The sequence below is a fragment of the Heteronotia binoei genome, chromosome 1 (genome assembly GCF_032191835.1).
Source record: "Heteronotia binoei isolate CCM8104 ecotype False Entrance Well chromosome 1, APGP_CSIRO_Hbin_v1, whole genome shotgun sequence".
In the NCBI taxonomy this organism is placed as follows: Eukaryota; Metazoa; Chordata; class Lepidosauria; order Squamata; family Gekkonidae; genus Heteronotia; species Heteronotia binoei.
In genome coordinates this window covers 38,062,278-38,082,043 of record NC_083223.1, presented here as the reverse complement: position 1 = coordinate 38,082,043, position 19,766 = coordinate 38,062,278, and the positions used below count along the sequence as shown (strand labels likewise).

Here is a 19,766-nt window from a genome sequence, read left to right as displayed (position 1 = left end):
ACATGATGAAGTGCCACAACCTGGACCTACTTCCACAACAAGATGTGTAAATGCTTTTGAACTGTCCAGGGAGTTCAGAGAACTGACCAAGGATGAAATGAACAAAGCTAAGGACCCAAGGTTGTGGGATGAATTTTATGGTGATGATGTGACATTGGGTTGCTTGTGGACCCAGTGAATGTCAGCACCACAATGGGCCATTTGACAAATCGTGTCACAATTTCATCAGTGGGAAGCCAAGGAGATACTGTTCACAAAGGATATTTTTTGGAATAAAAGCCAATGATGAAAACCACAAGAGAGAATGGCTGTTGTACTCTCCTTCAAAAGGATCAGTTTACTGTTTTGTTTGTAAACTATTTGCGCCCAAAGGGTCAATGCATTTTGCTAGAAATGAGGGATTCAGTGTCTGGCGAAACACTGCTGTAATTGACAACCATGAAAAAAGTACAACTCACCGAGATGCCATGTTGACATATTTAACTCAGAAACAAGGCTTAGGTTTGACACAGCTACTGGAAAAACAAATTGAAGAGGAGTACAATTACTGGGAGAATGTGCTTTGGTGTGTTGTAGCAGTCATTTGCACACTGGCTGAATGAGGACTGGCATTCTGAGGAAAAGTGGAAAAATCTGGGTCTCTCAATAATGGGAATTATTTGGGGCTACTCGAATTGATAAGTCGGTTTGACCCATTCTTGGCTGCTCACACATCACGGTATGGCAATGCTGAAAACGGCAACCCTTCATACCTGTCCAAAACGATATGTGAGGAACTTATTGAGTTAATGGCAAAGAAAGTTCACTCTATCAGCATTGACGAAATTAATGTTTCTGGGTACTTGAGTCTGTCTGTGGACTCAACGCCTGATCTTTTGCACGTTGACCAACTGAGCATGGTGCTCAGATACTTGCAAGATGGACAGTCAGTTGAACGATTTGTCACATTTTTGGAATTACAAAACCACACTGGTGAAGCTATGGCACAGCAGGTGTTGAAGTACTTAAGTGATGATTGTAAATTGGATTTTGTCATACGACAATGCTGCCAACATGTCTGGACGTTACAGTGGCATGCAGCAAAAACTTTTGGATGCAAATCAGTTTGCTATTTATGTACCCTGTGCAGCTCATTCACTAAATTTAGTTGGTCAAAGTGCTGTGGATTGCTGTCAAGTTTCTTTTCCACTGTACAACTGCTCTACACATTCTTTTCAGCCTCAACTGCTTGGTGGAGAATTCTCAATTGCATTGAAAATGAAAAAGTGTTGAAATCACTTTCAAGCAGAAGACGGGAAGCACAAGCTGTGGCAACTGCAGCAATTATCAACTCTTTCTTCAAGATTCTGGAAGCTTTGGAAGATTTATCAGATGACCAGTTGCAAAAAGATGACACTAGAAGGGAGGCAAAAAATATTGCATACAAGATACAAGAACTGTAATTTGTGTTTATGCTGAATTTTTGGAATGAAACTTTAGAAAAGTTTCATAGAAAAAGTCAACTTCTTCAAAGTGAAAATGTGATCTTGCAAACAAGTGCAGATTTGTATTCATCATTGGCAGAGCAGATGCACACATCAAGAGATGAGTTTGAGAGATCTGAATCACCTGCAAAGGACATGCTCCCTGATGTAGAATACAAAGCAACTCAAAAGCGTAAGCGTATAAGAAAGATCATGCCCAACGATAGAAATGCACCAGAGGTCATTCTCCGTGCCAGAGACAAATTCCGTATCTCCACTTTTTAAGTAATTGTTGAAAAGTTAGAAACAAAAATGAGGAGGAGACGAAAGGTGTACACTGAAATAGCAGACAGATACTGTATCTCTTGTCTGACAGATGTTCCTAATGCACCCAACAAGGTGCTAATTCCCAATTATCAGAAAGTGAAAGGTACTCAAAGACTTGTCAGACACTCATTGATGCTTATCCAGATGACATGAACAACACTTTGTCTAAAGAGCTTCAGCATTTTCATTCATATGTTCTTCATAAGTTTAAAACAACCAAGAAAACATCTTTCACTTACATGGAACTTTACAACACAATTACAGATGATAAACTAGAGAGTGCCTTTCCAAATGTTGAAATTGCCTTAAGAATATTTTTAACATTAATGGTCACCAACTGCACAACAGAAAGGTCTTTCTCACAATTGAAATGTGTAAAAAACTCAAATAGATCAGTTATGCTTCAAGAAAGATTCAACTCACTGTGTATATTAACAATTGAAGCAGACATTCTGAGTTTTAATTTCGAGGATGTTATCAGTGATTTTGCGAAAATGACATGTAGAAAAATGCCTTTCAGGTCATGAATATTGGAACTTTGATACATTTAACTTGTGAAATATTAAAATAGATGTTGTATTGCATTTTTGTAGAACTTTATGTAACCCAAGCTTGGCTTAGTTTGTACAGTATATTGTGTTATCATATGAATAAATTTTTGTATTACTGCAACCCGCATTGTATATCTGGTCAGACAGATCAACAACTAAAATGGACTGGGTCAGTGTGGAAAGGAGGGGGGCAGCAAGATTGGTCAGTGCTTAGGGGCACCAGTAAGCCTTAATCCACCCCTGCCCTGAACTCCTCAGAGGGACACAAGATAAAAATGGAAAAGGTAACTGACAAGATAGCTCTGTCCCCTCCTGTGCTTCACTGATTCCCTTTCCCTCTATTATTCATTGCCAGTTACAGCCAAGGAACAAAAGGCCGCAAGAGCTGTTCTCTGTGGAAAAGAAAACAATCATTGACTGCTTATATACATCTAGTTCCACCATGAGTCTCCCACACAGCTATTTAGATTGTTATTTGAGAGAAAATGTGGCACAGTGGTTTAAGGTCTTGACTAGGATCTAGGAGACACAAGTTCAAATCCCACTTCTGCCATAATATTCCTGGACTGATCAGGAAGAATCACATACACTGACTTGAGAGTATAATGGTGTGGCAACAATACAGACAGATATGCCTCAGAGTATTTTTGAACAAGGTTAAGAAGCTCTAAAACTTCAACAACTGACTGCTTTGGAGATTAATACCTCAACAGTTCACTGGTGTCCTCTTCAAGGGTAGAAGATATGGCATGTTCTCTGCTCACACCAGCTGCTGGCAACAGTAGTGAGTCACCCAGTCTTACTGTTCCACCAAGGTCAGGATCTTCAAATAACTTCAGATCTAATAGTTAAGCAGACAGATAACTTTGATTAGATTTGAACTGCATATAACAACAATAGACAATGGATGGAGGTGAGTACAGCATATATTAATCTAAGTTAATCATTCTCAGCTGCTTCACATGCTAAGATCTGCCACACATCTGTGAAGGACACTCCAGTCAACATACACATAGATTATTTCAAGTGGCGAACATACACTCCTATGTTAGTGGTTGCGTGTATTTGAACTGTAAGGCAGCAACTGGTCAAATAAGCGGTCTCACCTTTGCAGATTCATTTGATTATTTTAGCCATTATTTAGGAATAGAAACAGAGATAAGAGCCCTGACATATTGGTAGGCTATTATCCTTGCTTCTTACTCAACTTAACCCTTTGAACACAAATTCAAATATATATATATATATATGATTCATATGTGTGTGTGAAGTGCTGCCAAGACACAGAGAACTTATGGAGGCCCCGGTAAGGGGCTTTCAAGGCAAGTGAGAAGCAGAAATGATTTGCTATTGCCTTCCTCTGCAGAGCCTTCCTTGGTGGTCTCCCTTCTAAGTACTGTATCTGCTTAGCTTCTGAGATCTGACAAGATCGTGCTACACCATGCTGCCTTCGCTCTCATACAATTAATAATCAGGTCCAATATCCTATTATCACAATCATTGTTAATCTATTTGATTTTTTGCTGAAGCAACTTTTGGCATCTTTTATTGTCAGATGTTTTCTCTCTCTTTTTGATATTTTAATGTTGTTTTAGGAGGTTTTGCTGTTACTTGTCTGCTATTTTTAACTTTTAGTGTTTTGTTATATTTTACATTTTAAAAAATATTTGTAAGTCATCTTAAGTGTTAGTTTTTATAACAAAGAGGAAGGATATACATTTTCTAAACAAATAAAAAAATTATACTTGGGGAGCACAAAACTGCCCTGTGAAACAGACTATAAATACATTTACTTTCTTTGGCTGATGATATCCTTTTGTTGCCAGTGAATGAAAAATCTTCAGCTGAGCTGAACAGTTCATTGTCTGGATCCAGTTCTTCATCAAAAATGGTTAACTTGGACTTGTTTTCTCTGGCAGGTGAAGGCAAGGGCTTCTTGGTCTTTTTAGATCTGAAGGTTTAAAATACAAAAAGATAAATCCAACAGATAAACTGTTAAGAAAATGCTGTGGACTTAGAATGTAATCTGTTCACTGTTTCCCCTTAAAATTATTCTTTTCATTTTAGCAAGGACAGTAATTGTTGATTGTTAGCTTATTACACACACACCCAGAAGAAAATGAGGAATGTTGTTCTAAGGTCCTGGGAGAAAGGGCACAGAGGGAAGAAGAAAGAGAATGAGTGAAACAAGCAGAAAAGAGCCCTTTTGGATAAGACCAAGAGTCCATCATCCATCTAGTTCAATATTCTGTTTTGCACAATGGATGACCAACTGCCTCCAGCAAACCATATGCAAGGAATCAGGACAACTGATCCCTCCTCTCTGTGTGTGTGTGTGATAAGCTAATCTTTACTGTATTGTACCTCTTGTTGGACTTTTCCATCTTCAAATAACCACTAACAGAGCTACCCTCTCTGAGTCCCCTTTTAAAGCCATCTTTTAGTCCCCTTTGAAAGCCATCTAAACTAATGTCCATATTAGACTTCTGTAAACTGCACAAGTTAACTATGAATGGTATGGAGGAGAAATGCTTGTTTTTCTTTCCTGATTCTAATCACCCACTGACTTCATTCTCACCAAACAAAAATTTAAAGAATGATGGTGATGATGATATCAGAAGTAGAACAATAGTCAGGCCACTTTGGTCCTCATGGGGGAAATCATGGGAGACTCAGTGTGGTGCAATGGTTAGCGAGTCAGACTGGGATCTGGGAGCCCTCAGTTCAAATCCCTATTCTGCCATGGAAACTTGCTGAGTGACCATGGCCAGTCACATGCTGTCAGCTTAGCCTACCTCACAGGGTTATTGGGAGGATAAGATGGAGGAGAGAAAACTGGAGGAAAGGAAAACATAAATGAAGCAAATAAATAAATAAATATGAGGCAAGAATAACCCATGCATACCACAACACCCCTGAATCTTTAGAGAAAGAGTAGAGTAAAAATATAATAGACAAATATATCTTTAGCAGTGAATGGCTCTGCAAGTTAACAGTGGTCTACTGAAGTCTCTTCAAAAGCCAGCAGTGTACTCAAGCAAAGTCACGATGTGGCCTATAACTGGATTAATTACATTCCACTGGGACAAGGAAAATAATCTAAAATGTTGCGAACACTAATAAAGAACTTAACCACAGTTACAATGTGTTTAGCAACTGAACTAAAAATAAAACAGAAGTAGGCATTAGAACCAGCAAAGATTCCAAGAAAATCCAATCTATATTTAATAGCTCTGCTAACACAGTTAGAATTACTGCTAAAGATGGGATAGTTCAAATGCTCTGAAATCAAGCTTGCAGTAAATTACAAAAACACAACCCCAGTGAGAATCATGTTTCTGTTGCTTTTTGATCTCTTAGCAACTTGGGGATGGGGGGAGAGACCTGTGGTCCATATTTCCACATAAAATTGTTATTATGTTTTCAAAAGCTTGAGGCTGATCTGATTGGAAGAAAAACTGTCCTATATTCAAGGGATTCTAGTGATTCCAGGGACAATAGATCGGAACTGTGTGGAGAAATGCTGCCTCCAAATCCGGATGTCCATTTTAAAAGCTAAGCCTCATTCATTTTGGGTTTCATGAAGTTCTTTGCTGAAGTTCTTCACAGGGATTGGCACAAACCAGTTCATGCGCCAAAATTCAGCATTAACTTGGCCCAGTTTGGAGTTCCCAAACCAATGTTCACGGAAGGCACCTTCCCCAAACATTTTTCAGACTTTTGTCCAGTTTGGCTAGGCTTCCCAACCCTCCCGCCCTGGCAGGGGACCCCAGGATTTCCACCCTCTTCCCCTGCTCCCCCAAAAAATGGAAGTGGGGGGAGGGGGGAAACGGCGCCAGGGAGCATGGCGAGCCGCCCCATCCCGGAGTGGGAGAGGCCGCCGCTGCCGCCCCCTCCCCGCCCACCACAGCTGCTCCTCCGAGATGGGCCCAGGCTGAGCCCATCTTGGAGGAGCAGCCAAGAGGCGGCAGCAGCGCAGGCAAAACCAGAGAAGGGGAGGGCGGAGGCAGGCCAGGAGCATGGCGAGCCGCGAATCCGGGCCCTTCTAGGACCCAGACTCACGGCTCTCCATGCCCCCGGCCCGCCTCCACCCCCCCCCCTCTGATTCCACCCTAGAGGCGGAGTGGAGCCGGCGAGGCCGCCACGCCGCTGCCGCCCCTGCCCCACCGCAGCTGCTCCTCCGAGATGGGCTCAGCCTGAGCCCATCTCGGAGGAGCAGCCATGGCGAGCGGAGAAGAGGCGGCAGCTGCGCAGCGGCGTCGCCCGCTCCGAGACGGGGCGGCTCGCCATGCTCCCCGGCGCCGTTTCCCCCCCCTCCCCTCTAGCTCCACCCCAGTGTCTCCTGGCTCCACTCCCAAAGTCCCCAGATATTTCTGGGATTGGACTTGGCAACCCTAAGTTTGGCTATTCAGGCCACTTAAACCTAACAGGTTTTTTTTTACCATTTTATTTTATCAATACAATAACATTCTATACAAACTAAATAATTCAAAAGAAAGACACAGTTCCAAAAAGAACACAAGCCATACAATATAAATAAAAGTACAACAATTATTCAAAAATACATCGTTCTTTGATATAACCGATTGTTTGGTATAATCTCTTTATCTGTGAGATATTCAATTATTGGATACCAGATCACAATTAGCTTAGAATCTTGAGTTTCTGAAATAGATGGTGTTACATAAAACCTAACAGTTGAGCTGTGTGTGCCTGCAGCTGACCTGTTAGGCTTAAATGGCTGTAAGCAGGGCTTTTTTGTAGAAAAAAACCAGCAGGAACTTATTTGCATATTAGCAGGGCCGGCCCTGCCACTAGGCAAACTAGTCTCCTGAGGCACCAAATTGGGCACCCTCATGTGACTCAGTGACATTATCAATGCGGGGGAGGGGGCAAAAGTTAGTCTTGCCTAGGGTGCCAGTCTAGGAGCAGCCCTGCCATACCCCCGGACATCACCATTGTTTCACACAGGGGTACCCTCCATGTTGTTAGGCTGAAATGACTGAGCCATTTTACTGGTTGGTTTTGCTTCCCCTTGCTTGGTGAACTGGTGAAATAGCTACCAGCCACTTCAGCTTAATAGCTGATGGCTGCACCCACCCCACTATTAGGCTGCAACTATGCCACATAAACACAACAGCAGGGCAGGTCCACCCATCAGCTGTTAGGTTCAAATGGCTGTGAACCATTAAACCCATCTGTTTTGCTACCCCTCCCCTGCCAAAAAAAGCAAAACAGTACCAGATCCGGTTCAAGATTATGGTATTGATATTCAAAGCCCTTTGTGGCCTGGGACCAAACGATCTATGGAACCACCTCTTCTCCTATGTTCCCCAAAGAGCTTTGCACTCTGCTGAGCAACATCTGCCCTTAGTCCTCGGCCCAAAAGAGGCCCACTTAACCTCAACCACGTCCACGGTGTTCACTGCCACTCAACTTGCTCCCGCTCAAGATCAAGGCCCTGTGGGATATAGTGCAATTCCACAAGGCCTGTAAGATGGAGCTGTTCTGCCAGGCCTTTGGTGAGGTGGCAGACACTTGAAGGCCTTGGTCTCCCCTTCCTGCACTGCTTGGGTGAACTGTCTTCAAGAACTATCCTGACATCTGCTGAATTGGCTCTGCTGTTAGTTTGCTTATGCCCTGCATCAGTGGGAGACATAGGTGGGACCCAGAGGTGGTTGTGTACTGTCTTGGTTTTAAAATTTCAGTCCATTGTTTGTTTGTTTATTTATTGTTATTACTTTATTGTTGCAGCCCACCCTGAGCCTCCTTGTGGGGAGGGCAGAATATAAATTCAAAGATAAATAAATAAAAATATAACAAATAAAGGGTTGTTGAGTGAAACTGAGACTATGCTAACAGAGAAAAGAGGTTTTTTTAAATGAAGGCAACAGTTTTGAACAATCCAAACCTCTAAAGTACTCCACAAGTAAAGTTAATATGACGTTTCCTATAAATGTTTATTTGCAAGCCCTGACCTGCAATAGAGACACACTGGCTGCTCAGTCCAAACAAAACAAGAGCAGCTTCTCCATTCCTTTGCACAGCCCAGTCAGTTTAGCAGGTTTCCTCAGAAGTAAACTCCACTCTGTGCGCTACACTGCCCCCTGTCTGCTTCTGCAATAAAAATTCCTGGTTAAGGTGCTGTGCATGACTTCTAAGTCATAACAATGTTCCTACTCCAGACTCTGATACTAAAGAGTGATGCTTTGCAGAAAAAAAAGCAGATGGAGGAGACACTGAGACATAAGCATGAACACTAGCTAAATAGGCTTCCCAACCCTCCTGCCCTGGCGGGGGACCCCAGGATTTCCACCCTCTTCCCCCGCTCCCCAAAAAAACGGAAGCGGGGGGAGGGGGGAAACGGCTCCGGGGAGCATGGCCCCATCCCGGAGCGGGCGAGGCTGCCGCGCTGCTGCCACCCCCTCCCCGCCCACCGCAGCTGCTCCTCCGAGATGGGCCCAGGCTAAGCCCATCTCGGAGGAGCAGCCAAGAGGCGGCAGCAGCGCAGGCAAAACCAAAGAAGGGAAGGGCAGAGGCAGAGGCAGGCCAGGAGCATGGCGAGCTGCAAATCCGGGCCCTTCTAGGACCCGGACTTGCGGCTAGCCACGCCCCCGGCCCGCCTCCACCCCTCCTTCGATTCCACCCCATAGACGGAGCAGGCGAGGCCGCCGCGCCGCTGCCGCCTCTTCTCCGCTCGCCGTGGCTGCTCCTCCGAGATGGGCTCAGGCTGAGCCCATCTCGGAGGAGCAGCCACGGCGAGCGGAGAAGAGGCGGCAGCTGCACAGTGGCGTCGCCCGCTCCGAGACGGGGCGGCTCGCCACGCTCCCCGGCGCCATTTCCCTCCCTCCCCCCTAGCTCCACCCCAGTGTCTCCTGGCTCCACCCCCAAAGTCTCCTGGCTCCACCCCCAAAGTCCCCAGATATTTCTGGGGTTGGACTTGGCAACCCTATAGCTAAATGTTAAAAATGTTGACATCTAAAGACAGTGGAAGGATTTGTTAACATTCCTCCACAGAGTCTGGTAATATTTCCTGCTCACTTGCTTAATTTTGGATTTTCTGCAATACATTACTCATTAATCCAAAAGAAGAACCTCTGGACACAAAAAAGGATCAGCCACATTCTTTAAACATTATTGGGGCAAAAGCCAAGGTGGAATTATTTGTATCCATGGTACTTTCTGCTTTCCCTTCCATTGAGACCTAATTTAGGACCCAACACTACCGCTTACCAGAAATTTAGATTCTCTACAATCAAGGCACACCAAGGAAACACCATTCCCACATATCTGTATTTAGAATTTTGCCTGTTCTCTCCGCCCTTCCCTTCCACAATAAGAATAACAGTCAGTGGCATAAAATGTACCCATTTAGCACACTGTACTAAAGCTGAAACCCTGAGGTTCCCACTCCAAATAAGGGTGAGCGCCTTCTCAAACTGCAGGAAGGAGAGATTAATTTGAGGCTGCAAAAAAGCAATGGAAGATAAATCCTCAGAAATGCCGCAGGCTGCCAGTACCCAGCATGACATCCTTAAAAAGGGCTCTCCCATGGGAACAGACAGAAGGATTCTCAGCCTTCACTGTTCACCCAGCCAGTCATTTATTATTAGGATAGTCTGTAACTTCCCTGAATTTTTTTTTACGGCTAAGTTTGGCAAGTTCACTTCAAGGGCTCTGGTGCAAATGGACTGAAAGGAGGTCAGGGCTGCTGTACCCCAGGCTCCTTTCTGCTGCTACTGGTCCAGTCTTGTTCAGTTTCTGACGAACCAAGACCAAATTGCAGTCTGGAATACTAATCTGCAGAACAGACCATAGAAGAGCAGGGAGTCAGCAACATTGTGTAATGAAAGAACCAAACCACAACAAAGTGCAGAGCAAGAGAGCAACAAAGAGATATAAAGAAATCCATTTGTATAACTGAAAATATAAAGCTTCACATTACTGATAACTGACATGTTGATTAATAATCCACAACATTTCTGCAACTCAAACACTGGTCATTGCAAATCTTTTATTTAGGAAACGGCACACACAGCATCTCACAATAGGCCATTAATATACATAGGAGCTCCCTGTGCAACTGTTTTAATGCGTTACCATAAATCAGGTCATGGTTCATATACTTTGATAACTGATGACATTTCTCCTGTATCATTTTTCTTTCCACAAAGGTTCTCTAGGAAGCTCTTTGATCCAGCAAGAACATTTAGCTGCCAGCCTTGCCATATGATGGATATTCTACATCCCACCTACCCCTTTATTATACTTTAAATATTTAATTTTATGAAGAACCATGTTTTTTTCCACACTGAGCACATCTGGCAGGGGTCCCCAACCTTTTTCATTCTGCAGGTGCCTCTGGAATTCTGACACAGCGTGGTGGGAGCAGCCACAAAATGGCTGATGCAGAAGGCAAAGCCAGTCACAAAATGGCTGCCACAGCTTACCTTCAGTCACACAGTGAAGATCCTCATGCTGTAGTGGTAGCTGCTTCCATACTAATTAAAAAACAACTGCACAGCCAATCAAATCTCCAAAGACCAATCAGAAGACTTGCTAGGCAACAGTCCCAACTGGCCCAGCCCATTTTCAAAAACACTTGGTGAGTGCCAGGAAACGTGTCAGCATGACACCCACAAGCATCACATTGGAGGGCCCTGCCCTAGAGCCATTGGCTGCAGAACCCTGCAATGGATTATAGTTTAGTTACCTACAGAATTGAAAGCTCCATTTTGCTAGTGGTGGAAGTTCTCCCCAGAATGAGGAATATTCTTTTGATATAAGAACAGAGCCTCTGGCAACAAAGGAAGGCTTCTTGAGTTCTCCCGTGGGAACAGACAGATTGGCAGGAAGTCCACTACTAGAAAAACAGATCCAAAGGATCCAGTCCATGGTTTCTCACAGAAGCAGAGGTTCTCCACTATCAAACCACGTGCAAATGGGAGGGAGAGAGGAAGCTTGTAAACTCAAGGCTCTCAAAGGCTTGTTCCTTTTATGACAAACCATACATGTGAACTACAGTCATGAATTCCTATCTCCTAAAATAAAGAGGGCAACTGCTCTGTTGTTGAAGACATTATTTTTGTGGTGTTTTTGTTCCTTCGGCAGAAAACGGCTTGCCTACTCCTGATATACACCAAATACAGGAGGACTTAGTGGCAAAAGTCTCTGAGACACTTAGGAACTCATGAAAATCACTTGAGAATTACAAACATTAGTAATCTTGCAGCCTGCAGCGTAGCTGCTAGGCTGCTTAGAGCTGTTTGCCCTCCAGGGCGGGAGAGTTGGTCTGCGCGCTGTTTGGGCGCGCTTTGCTGGGGGCGGGGTTTAGCCGTCTCAACGGCTAACTCCCCGTCCCTCTCTCTCAGTCCCTCGACGATCGGATCGGGAGCGCAGCGTTCGGGAGGCTCTTGGGGAGCCTTTTTTCCGGGGCTGGTGTCAGCGGCGGTTTTGAGGCTTCGGAGGGGCGAGGGGTGCTCTTAGTCCCCTTGTGCTCCTCGCGAACGGCGGCGGCCTCAGTGTGCGGCGGATTGGTGCGTCTTGTGAGCGGCGGAGGCTTCGGTGTGCGGCTGATTAGCGCTCCTCGAGAACAGCGGCGGCGTCAGTGTGCGGCGGATCGGCTTCTCGGAGCAGCGGACTGACGGCGGCAGGCTGAGTGGCTCTTGGGGCTGGGTGGTTCACGTAGTTAGTGTAGCCTAGCCTGGTGGAGTAGGGGTGGTTAGCCTAGCCTGGTGGTGTTGGGTGCTTAGTTTAGCCTGGTGGAGTGTTTGCCGGGGTTCCTTTTCCTTATTGGGTGTCAGTGATTATATGAGCGTTAAAGCTGCAGTACTGCAGCTTGGGCTACTAAAAATCCTGAGTTTAATCCTGGTGGAGGTGTGGGCCAGGCGGAGGGCTTTAGGTGGCATTGGTCGTCACGGGAGGTGGAGTTAGTCGAAAGCCCCGCATAACCTTTGGTTATAGTGGAGCAGCAGTAGGCTGAGGTAGCTGGGGCTGTTGCTGGGCAGTTTGGGCGGCCATTTTGTGGGTTGCTCGGTTGTGGGGCTGCAGGACAGTTGGGAGCCATTTTGAGGTGTTAGTATCTGTGACTGTTGCTAGGCAGTTTGGGCGGCCATTTTAGGTTCTTGGCAAGTGGGCAAGATGTCTGGGGGTAAAGGCTCAGGCAAGTCTAAGGGCAAGAAGCCTGCACCCAGACCATCTAAAGCTCCTGTCAGGAGGCCACCACCTCTGTCATCCTCTTCGGATGAGGAGGGTGAAGGGATGGTGGATTATAGTATTTTAAGTAGGCTGCAGGCCTTAGAGCAGGCGGCGGGTGTTCCTTCTTTGAGTAAAGGGGGCGTGGTTAGGCAATCCAAAAAGGCAAGGCAGGCTAACATTCTCACCAGGTTGTCCATTCTTGAGGGCAGGTCTGGGGGAGTCGTGCCTGGCAAGGATGCTGGTTCCAGTGGCCCTGATGCAGGTGCGGTGGAGGAGGCGCGGACGTCGGGCATCGGTCTGCCTGCGGTGCCGGCTGGACTTGGAGGTAGGTCCAGTGATGGTTTGCAAGTTGGGTCTGGGCAGGTGTGGCCATGGGGAACATGGGGACCTGCTACAGTAGCCGGGCTTGGTACATCAGGGATAGGCTTAGGTGTGCCTACTCCTGCTGGGGCTGGGATGGTGCAGAATTGGACTTGGCCAGGGGGGCAGGGCACACCTTGTGTTCATCCGGGTACCGGGCAGTTGAGCTGGTCTGGTCCCATTTTGGGCGCACCATCGCAGTATGGGGTGGTGCCTTTTACAGACTTGCCTTTTGGGGAAGTCGCTTTGCCTCTTGGGGACCATTTGCTTCCTGCTACAAGGGAGAAGATTTTGAAGGGAGAGTATGTGGACATATTTTCCCTTCTTTATCGAGAAATGGAAAAGAAAGACAAGGAGGAATTAGATGAAAAGGAAAAGGAGAAGCTGCGGAAGAGAAAGGTTGACAGAACATGGGCTAATTGGTTGCCTGGGTTCTGCATTTATGCGGGGGTAATTGCCAGGGCGCAGCCTTGGCGGGCGGCATCATTGTTCCAATATTTGGACATTATTTATAAAGGCTATACTGCCTTTAGTGGATCAGCCTGGTTACAGTACGACCAGGAATTTAGAATGCGGGCCGCCCTATATCCGTCCATCCAGTGGGATAGGATTCACCAGCAGCTCTGGCTGCAGGTTATGTCTCCGGCTAGGCCCAACCTGGGTGACCGATCGGATAGTGGTCACTTAGTGAGTAGGGCGTCCTCATCCACTTCATCGAGCTCTCCCCGCAGTACAGCGGGGCAGGCGGTTCAACCCCGCTTGCTCTGCTGGGACTTTGGATCCCTGGGGGTGTGTAACAGAAAGGCGTGCCAGTTTAAGCACGCCTGCCCCTTGTGTGGCGGACCCCACGCCTTTGACAGCTGCCCCAGAGCTCGGGGGCGCAGGAATCCAAAGAAGCCGGGTGGAGGAGCTTTTCCAGCTAAGAAAGGGCCCCAGCCCGATAAGGGTGGGACCGCTTAAGCGATGGCTAGCTAAGTATCCTAGGAGGACGGACGCTTTGTACCTGTTGGAGGGTTTTAGGTTTGGGTTTAGGATCCCTTTTCAGGGGCCCCGAGTTGCGTTTATGTCTAGAAATCTTAAGTCTGTTAAAGGTTTGGAACAGGTTGTTAGAGACAAGATCGCTAAGGAGCTGGCGGAGGGAAGGATCCTTGGTCCTTTTTCACAGCCTCCAGTGCCTACTTTGAGGGTCTCGCCGTTAGGTGTGGTGCCCAAAAAGACGCCTGGTGAATTTCGTTTGATTCACCATTTGTCTTTTCCTAGGGGGCAGTCAGTGAATGATGGGATCCCAGAGCATTTATGCTCTGTCAGGTATACCAGCTTCGACCAGGCTATCGCCGTGGTGAGGCATTGCGGGTTGGGGGCTGAGTTGGCGAAATGCGATATTAAGTCTGCGTTCCGCCTCTTGCCCGTCCACCCCGGTGACTTTGATCTCTTAGGATTTTCTTTCGAGGGCCAATTTTACATGGACAGAGCATTGCCGATGGGCTGCTCTGTGTCATGTTCCGCTTTTGAGCGTTTTAGCACGTTTTTAGAATGGGCTGTGCGCGTGAAAGTGGGGTTGCAGGATGTTGTTCACTATTTGGACGACTACCTGTTTGTGGGGCCCGTAGGGACAGGGCAGTGTGGCCAGCTGCTGGCCGGTTTTGCCGAGCTCACTACTGAGCTTGGGGTACCCTTAGCACCGGAAAAAACGGAAGGTCCAACCCAGAGGTTGACCTTCCTGGGGATTGAGATTGACACGATTGATCAGTTGTCTAGGGTGCCTTTGCAGAAATTGAGTGAGTTGAGGGTCAGGATTAATGCATTTCTTCAAAGGAGGAAGGTCACTCTGCTGGAATTGCAGCAGTTGGTGGGGCACCTCAACTTTGCTTGCAAAGTGGTTGCTCCTGGAAGGGCTTTTCTTAGAAGACTGTGTGATGCTATGGCAGGGTTACGCTTGCCCCAGCATAGAACTAGGGTTACCTGCAGCATGAGGGATGATCTGAGGGTTTGGCAGGAATTTTTGGAGTCATTTAACGGGGTCTCCTTTTGGAGGAACGACTTGATGCTTGAGGCCGAACTACAGGTCATGTCTGATGCTGCAGGGTCTTTAGGCTTTGGTGTTTACTTTCGCGGACATTGGTGCGCGGATGTTTGGCCTGATTCCTGGACGCAGGTAGGGGTTAACCGAGATCTTACGTTTCTCGAGTTTTTTCCTATTTTAGTTGCGGTTTGGCTGTGGGGGAAGGATATGGCCAATCACACTGTCCATTTTTGGTGTGATAACATGGCAGTTGTCCACGTCATTAATTCCCTTTCATCCAAATCGCAGAGGGTAAGGAGGTTGGTGAGGGCCTTCACTCTGCGCTGCTTGCGGCTTAATATATTGTTTTTAGCCAGGCATGTTCCTGGGGTGAGCAACGGGGTGGCTGATGCTCTATCTCGTAAACAGATGGAGAGGTTTCGTCAGCTGGCCCCGGAGGCAGACGGAGAGCCGGTGCCAATGCCCCAGGAGCTACGGCAGATTGGAGAGCCGAAGCCTGCAGAGCGATAGGCCTAGCCATTGCGCCCAGCACTCGGAAGTCTTACGAGCGGGCTGTGCGGCAGTTTGAAGACTTTCGGGCTGAGGTAGGGTATCGCAGGGTTTGGCCCCTCCCGGTGGAGGAATTGCTCCACTACTGTGTGTCTTTGCGAGGTAAGGGGTTGGCCGTGCGATCTATTAGGGGGTGCCTGTCCGCATTGGCTTTTGCAAGTAAGGCACTCGGTTATAGGGAAGATACAGCAGATTTTCGTATTCGAAAGATGCTGGAGGGGTGGGCTAGAGAAGCCGGACCCAGGGCAGATACGCGGAATCCGGTGTCTCCATCGATTCTGCAGGGGTTGAAGAGGGTATGGGGCGTGGTGTGTGCCTCGCCTTTTGAGGCATGTTTATTTCATGCCGCATCCTTGTTGGCCTTTTTTGGGGCGCTTAGAGTGAGTGAGCTGGTTGCTCAGTCTAGAAACGACGTTTCTGGTAGGGCCTTGCAGCTGAGGGACCTGAGGTTGTTGGGGCCTAAAGTGGTTGTTACTGTCCGTCGCTCGAAGACGGATCAGTTGCAGCGGGGTACTGTGCTTGAGCTGGGTAGTTGTTCGGAGCTCGAGCTGTGTCCAGTTAATGCGTTGGCCGCTTATCTGGCAGTGCGCGGGCCCAAGGACGGATTTTTGTTTATACACATGGATGGTAAGCCATTAACGAAGCACCAGTTCTGGGCGGTTACGTCTAGGGCGCTGGGTGAATTAGGGCTATCGGGGGTGCGTTTTGGTACACACTCCTTTAGAATTGGGGCGGCCTCAACAGCGGCTGCTATGGGGTTGCCTTCCACCTCTATTCAGAGGCTGGGGCGTTGGCGTTCTTCAGCCTATAAGGCTTACATCCGCCCCTTTTACGGGCAATGAGTGCATTGGATGGTGTGCATGAGTTGGTTCCGTTTGTGTTAATGGTTTTTTCTCTTTTTAGATGCTGCTGTTCCTGGCCAGAGGAGCCGGTGCCGAGTTCTCATCTGCGGCCATAGCTACGTGTTTTGGGCTGGTCTTCAAGCACGGAGAACTGCGGTCGGCTCTCAGCTGGGACTCAGCCAGCATGCGGTTATCGAGTGGCAGGGGCGCCGGGGCCTCCAGTGGCCAGGCTTGCTGCCGTTGTTATTTAAAGGCAGAGCGGGTCCTCCTCCACAGATCTTAATGGTTCACCTGGGAGGTAATGATCTGGGGTTATTGAAGGGTAAGGCCTTGGTGTGGCAAGCCCGGGATGACTTCCAGCGCATCAGGGAGCGATGGCCGGAGACCACGATAGTCTGGTCAGCCATGCTGCCCCGCCAGGTGTGGCGTCATGCTGGGGACCCTGCAGCCTTAGAAAGAGCTAGGTATAAAGCCAATAAAGAAATTAAAAAGTTACTTGAAAAGGGTTTGGGCCACTATTTACCCCATCCGGATATTTCAGCGAGATGTCCTGACCTCTACAGAGGGGATGGGGTGCATCTCTCTGAAAAGGGTAACGTACTTTTTCTGAGAGATTTGCAGCAAGGGTTGCGGGTGGCTTTGGGCCTCCCGGTGGGTGCTAAGCCCTAAGTAGAGACTTGGCCTTATTAGTGGCAGGTTTTAGGGGTTTAGGACACTATGCGGCTAGGGGAGGACTGTGAAGCATCCCCCACTTTGGGGGAAATTTTTGGGGTCTGGCATGATCGGCCTTGGGGTTTGGAGACCCGGGTTGGAGAATGCAGACTGTCCAGGAGGCTCGGCTAGAGGGTGCCTTTCCGCCGAGACGTGCGTCTGGGTTTGGGCCCTCTGGTGCGGGCCTCCCTGCTGGGCCTGCCTGGAGGGAGCTGAGTAGCTCAGCTCCGGAAGGGGGGCTGGGTCCTCGCCCGTTAATGGCAGGGGAGCGGTCGCGGTGACCCCTAGCCCTGGCCAGGCCGCTGGTGGGGTTCCCTTGCTGCTCATGTTGTAAGTTAATAAAGTGGCCCAATTTCAATCCAATGCATCGTGTCCGACTCGTTATTCCGACCTTGGTGGGCAATAGTAATCTTGCAGCCTGCAGCGTAGCTGCTAGGCTGCTTAGAGCTGTTTGCCCTCCAGGGCGGGAGAGTTGGTCTGCGCGCTGTTTGGGCGGGGGCGGGGGCGGGGTTTAGCCGTCTCAACGGCTAACTCCCCGTCCCTCTCTCTCAGTCCCTCGACGATCGGCCCTCCCACCCGCCCTGTCTGCTATGTGGGCATTGCTGGTTGCCTCATTCGGGGAGCCGGGTAGGAATTTTTTACGCCCCAGCTGATTGGCTGGTGCTGGGGTGTGTTTTTCGCCTACCCTGCATAGCAGTGCAGTGGATTGTGGAATTGGCTCTGGGAAGGTGCCTTTAAATAGGCGGTCACTTTAGTTGGCAGGTTTTAGGGGTTTAGGACACTATGCGGCTAGGGGAGGACTGTGAAGCATCCCCCACTTTGGGGGAAAATTTTGGGGTCTGGCATGATCGGCCTTGGGGTTTGGAGACCCGGGTTGGAGAATGCAGACTGTCCAGGAGGCTCGGCTAGAGGGTGCCTTTCCGCCGAGACGTGCGTCTGGGTTTGGGCCCTCTGGTGCGGGCCTCCCTGCTGGGCCTGCCTGGAGGGAGCTGAGTAGCTCAGCTCCGGAAGGGGGGCTGGGTCCTCGCCCGTTAATGGCAGGGGAGCGGTCGCGGTGACCCCTAGCCCTGGCCAGGCCGCTGGTGGGGTTCCCTTGCTGCTCATGTTGTAAGTTAATAAAGTGGCCCAATTTCAATCCAATGCATCGTGTCCGACTCGTTATTCCAACCTTGGTGGGCAAAATGCCTTTTTCAAAGGAGGGTCCAATGTAAATAAGTAATAGCCAGAAGCCAGGAAGGATTTATTTAGGCAAGAATACTGCCAATCCCAACCAATGCTCCCTCAGAGGTGTGGAGTCTTGTGAGCAAAAATTCTACTTTGTGAATTAGTGGCATTAAAATTGTGAGCTACTGCATAAATTAGTTTGCTCTGGGATCATTTTTCCTGAGCTGACAAAAGTATGTGAGCCAGAGGCTAAAAAAATGTGAGCTGGCTGACACTAACTCAGCTTAGAAGGAACACTGATTCCAACTTGGATTGCAGTTTTAAATGTACCTGCTTGAAAGTTCTAAAGAAATAAATCAGTCTTGTTTCCAAATGAAGCAACTTTAAACCAGGGCTACCCTACCATTATGGCAGGTTTTGGGGCACCAATAAAGAGTAACAAATGTGTGTAAAGTTCCTCACTCTATTGAACTCAAACTTGCATCCTAGGTTCAAGTTACCAATCATACCATGGAATGCTGAAAACTGGCTTTCATATGCAGATATACACATGATGTGAAACTGTTTATGTGATGTTGGCCGATGGTTCACCAAGTTGAGTATTGTCAGAGAAAGGATGAAATAAACTTCTTCAGCAAATGGATTTAAGACCTTCTTCTATACGTAGCTGATAGAAAGCATGGTTTGCTTAATAAAAATAATGGCTAGGGTCCCCAGATCTGCTAAGCCAATGTAAAAGGGTTACAGTAGCCCAGAAGAAATGTTTTGGTTTTTTTACTTGTTTCCTTTTGGAAGAGCAAACCTTCATGTCAAATCCGAGAAATGATTCAGTTTTACAAAAAGCAGCTCTGTATGCTGTGTTTGTCTGTCTGGGTACAAGGAAATAACAACGTAATGACTTGTATCCTCTCACGCCACTTCTCTATCACTGGAAAGAACCTTCGAAGGGAAGAGAGTCTTCTTCTGAGGGAAAACACTCTTCTTCAAAAGGAAGGCAGAAGGAAAGTTCCAGACTTAACTGAGCAGAGTGGTAGAATACTAGCCAATAGTTTTGTCTTAAATCATCTCAGATGAGCCAGACTTTTCCTGTTGCTATTTTAGTCTGGCAGTAGAAAAAGTGACAGAAAGCAGATAAGTCTTATTAAAATCCTGATATACACAAAGTGGTCCCTAGATGCTGGAGTTATTGTACTTGGAAATTCTTCTAGCAGGACAGCACGAGGAGATATGCCCACTAAATTCAATAGAAATTATTACTTTTGCTTAGGATGAAACCATACGTATAACTTAGAATGGCCATCTCTACTTAGGAGTGCACTATCAGTGTGCGTAATGGAAAGTAGCTGGTAAAAGCTATTAGAAAGAATCAAGCAGCTCAATTTCATTTTTGGTACATGCTCTGGAGACTTTTCTTTTTTTGCCCAAACATTCATTCTCCTTGTGCTTCCACTCCAATGGGCATGCTCTGCCATTGCTGGCCCCAGAGAATTTTCAGTTGTTGCTCACCACCTCTGAAACAGGCCATCAAAAATTGTCCAGAACATCCCATCCCAGCCTTCTGGAAAGCATGCAAGATTGT

At 47.5% G+C, this 19,766-nt stretch overlaps 1 protein-coding gene across 2 annotated transcripts in view; it reads right to left on the bottom strand.

Moving 5' to 3' along the window:
* HS1BP3 (HCLS1 binding protein 3) overlaps positions 1 to 19,766 on the bottom strand; it is a 71,788-nt gene that overhangs the window by 21,940 nt on the left and 30,082 nt on the right. For both annotated transcript variants that reach the window (XM_060233476.1, XM_060233481.1), the window contains exons 5-6: positions 4,135 to 4,292; positions 3,047 to 3,182 (exon numbers count right to left, since the gene is read on the bottom strand). In XM_060233476.1, coding sequence (XP_060089459.1) covers positions 3,047 to 3,182; positions 4,135 to 4,292 — 294 coding nt within the window. The remainder of the gene's footprint in view (positions 1 to 3,046; positions 3,183 to 4,134; positions 4,293 to 19,766) is intronic.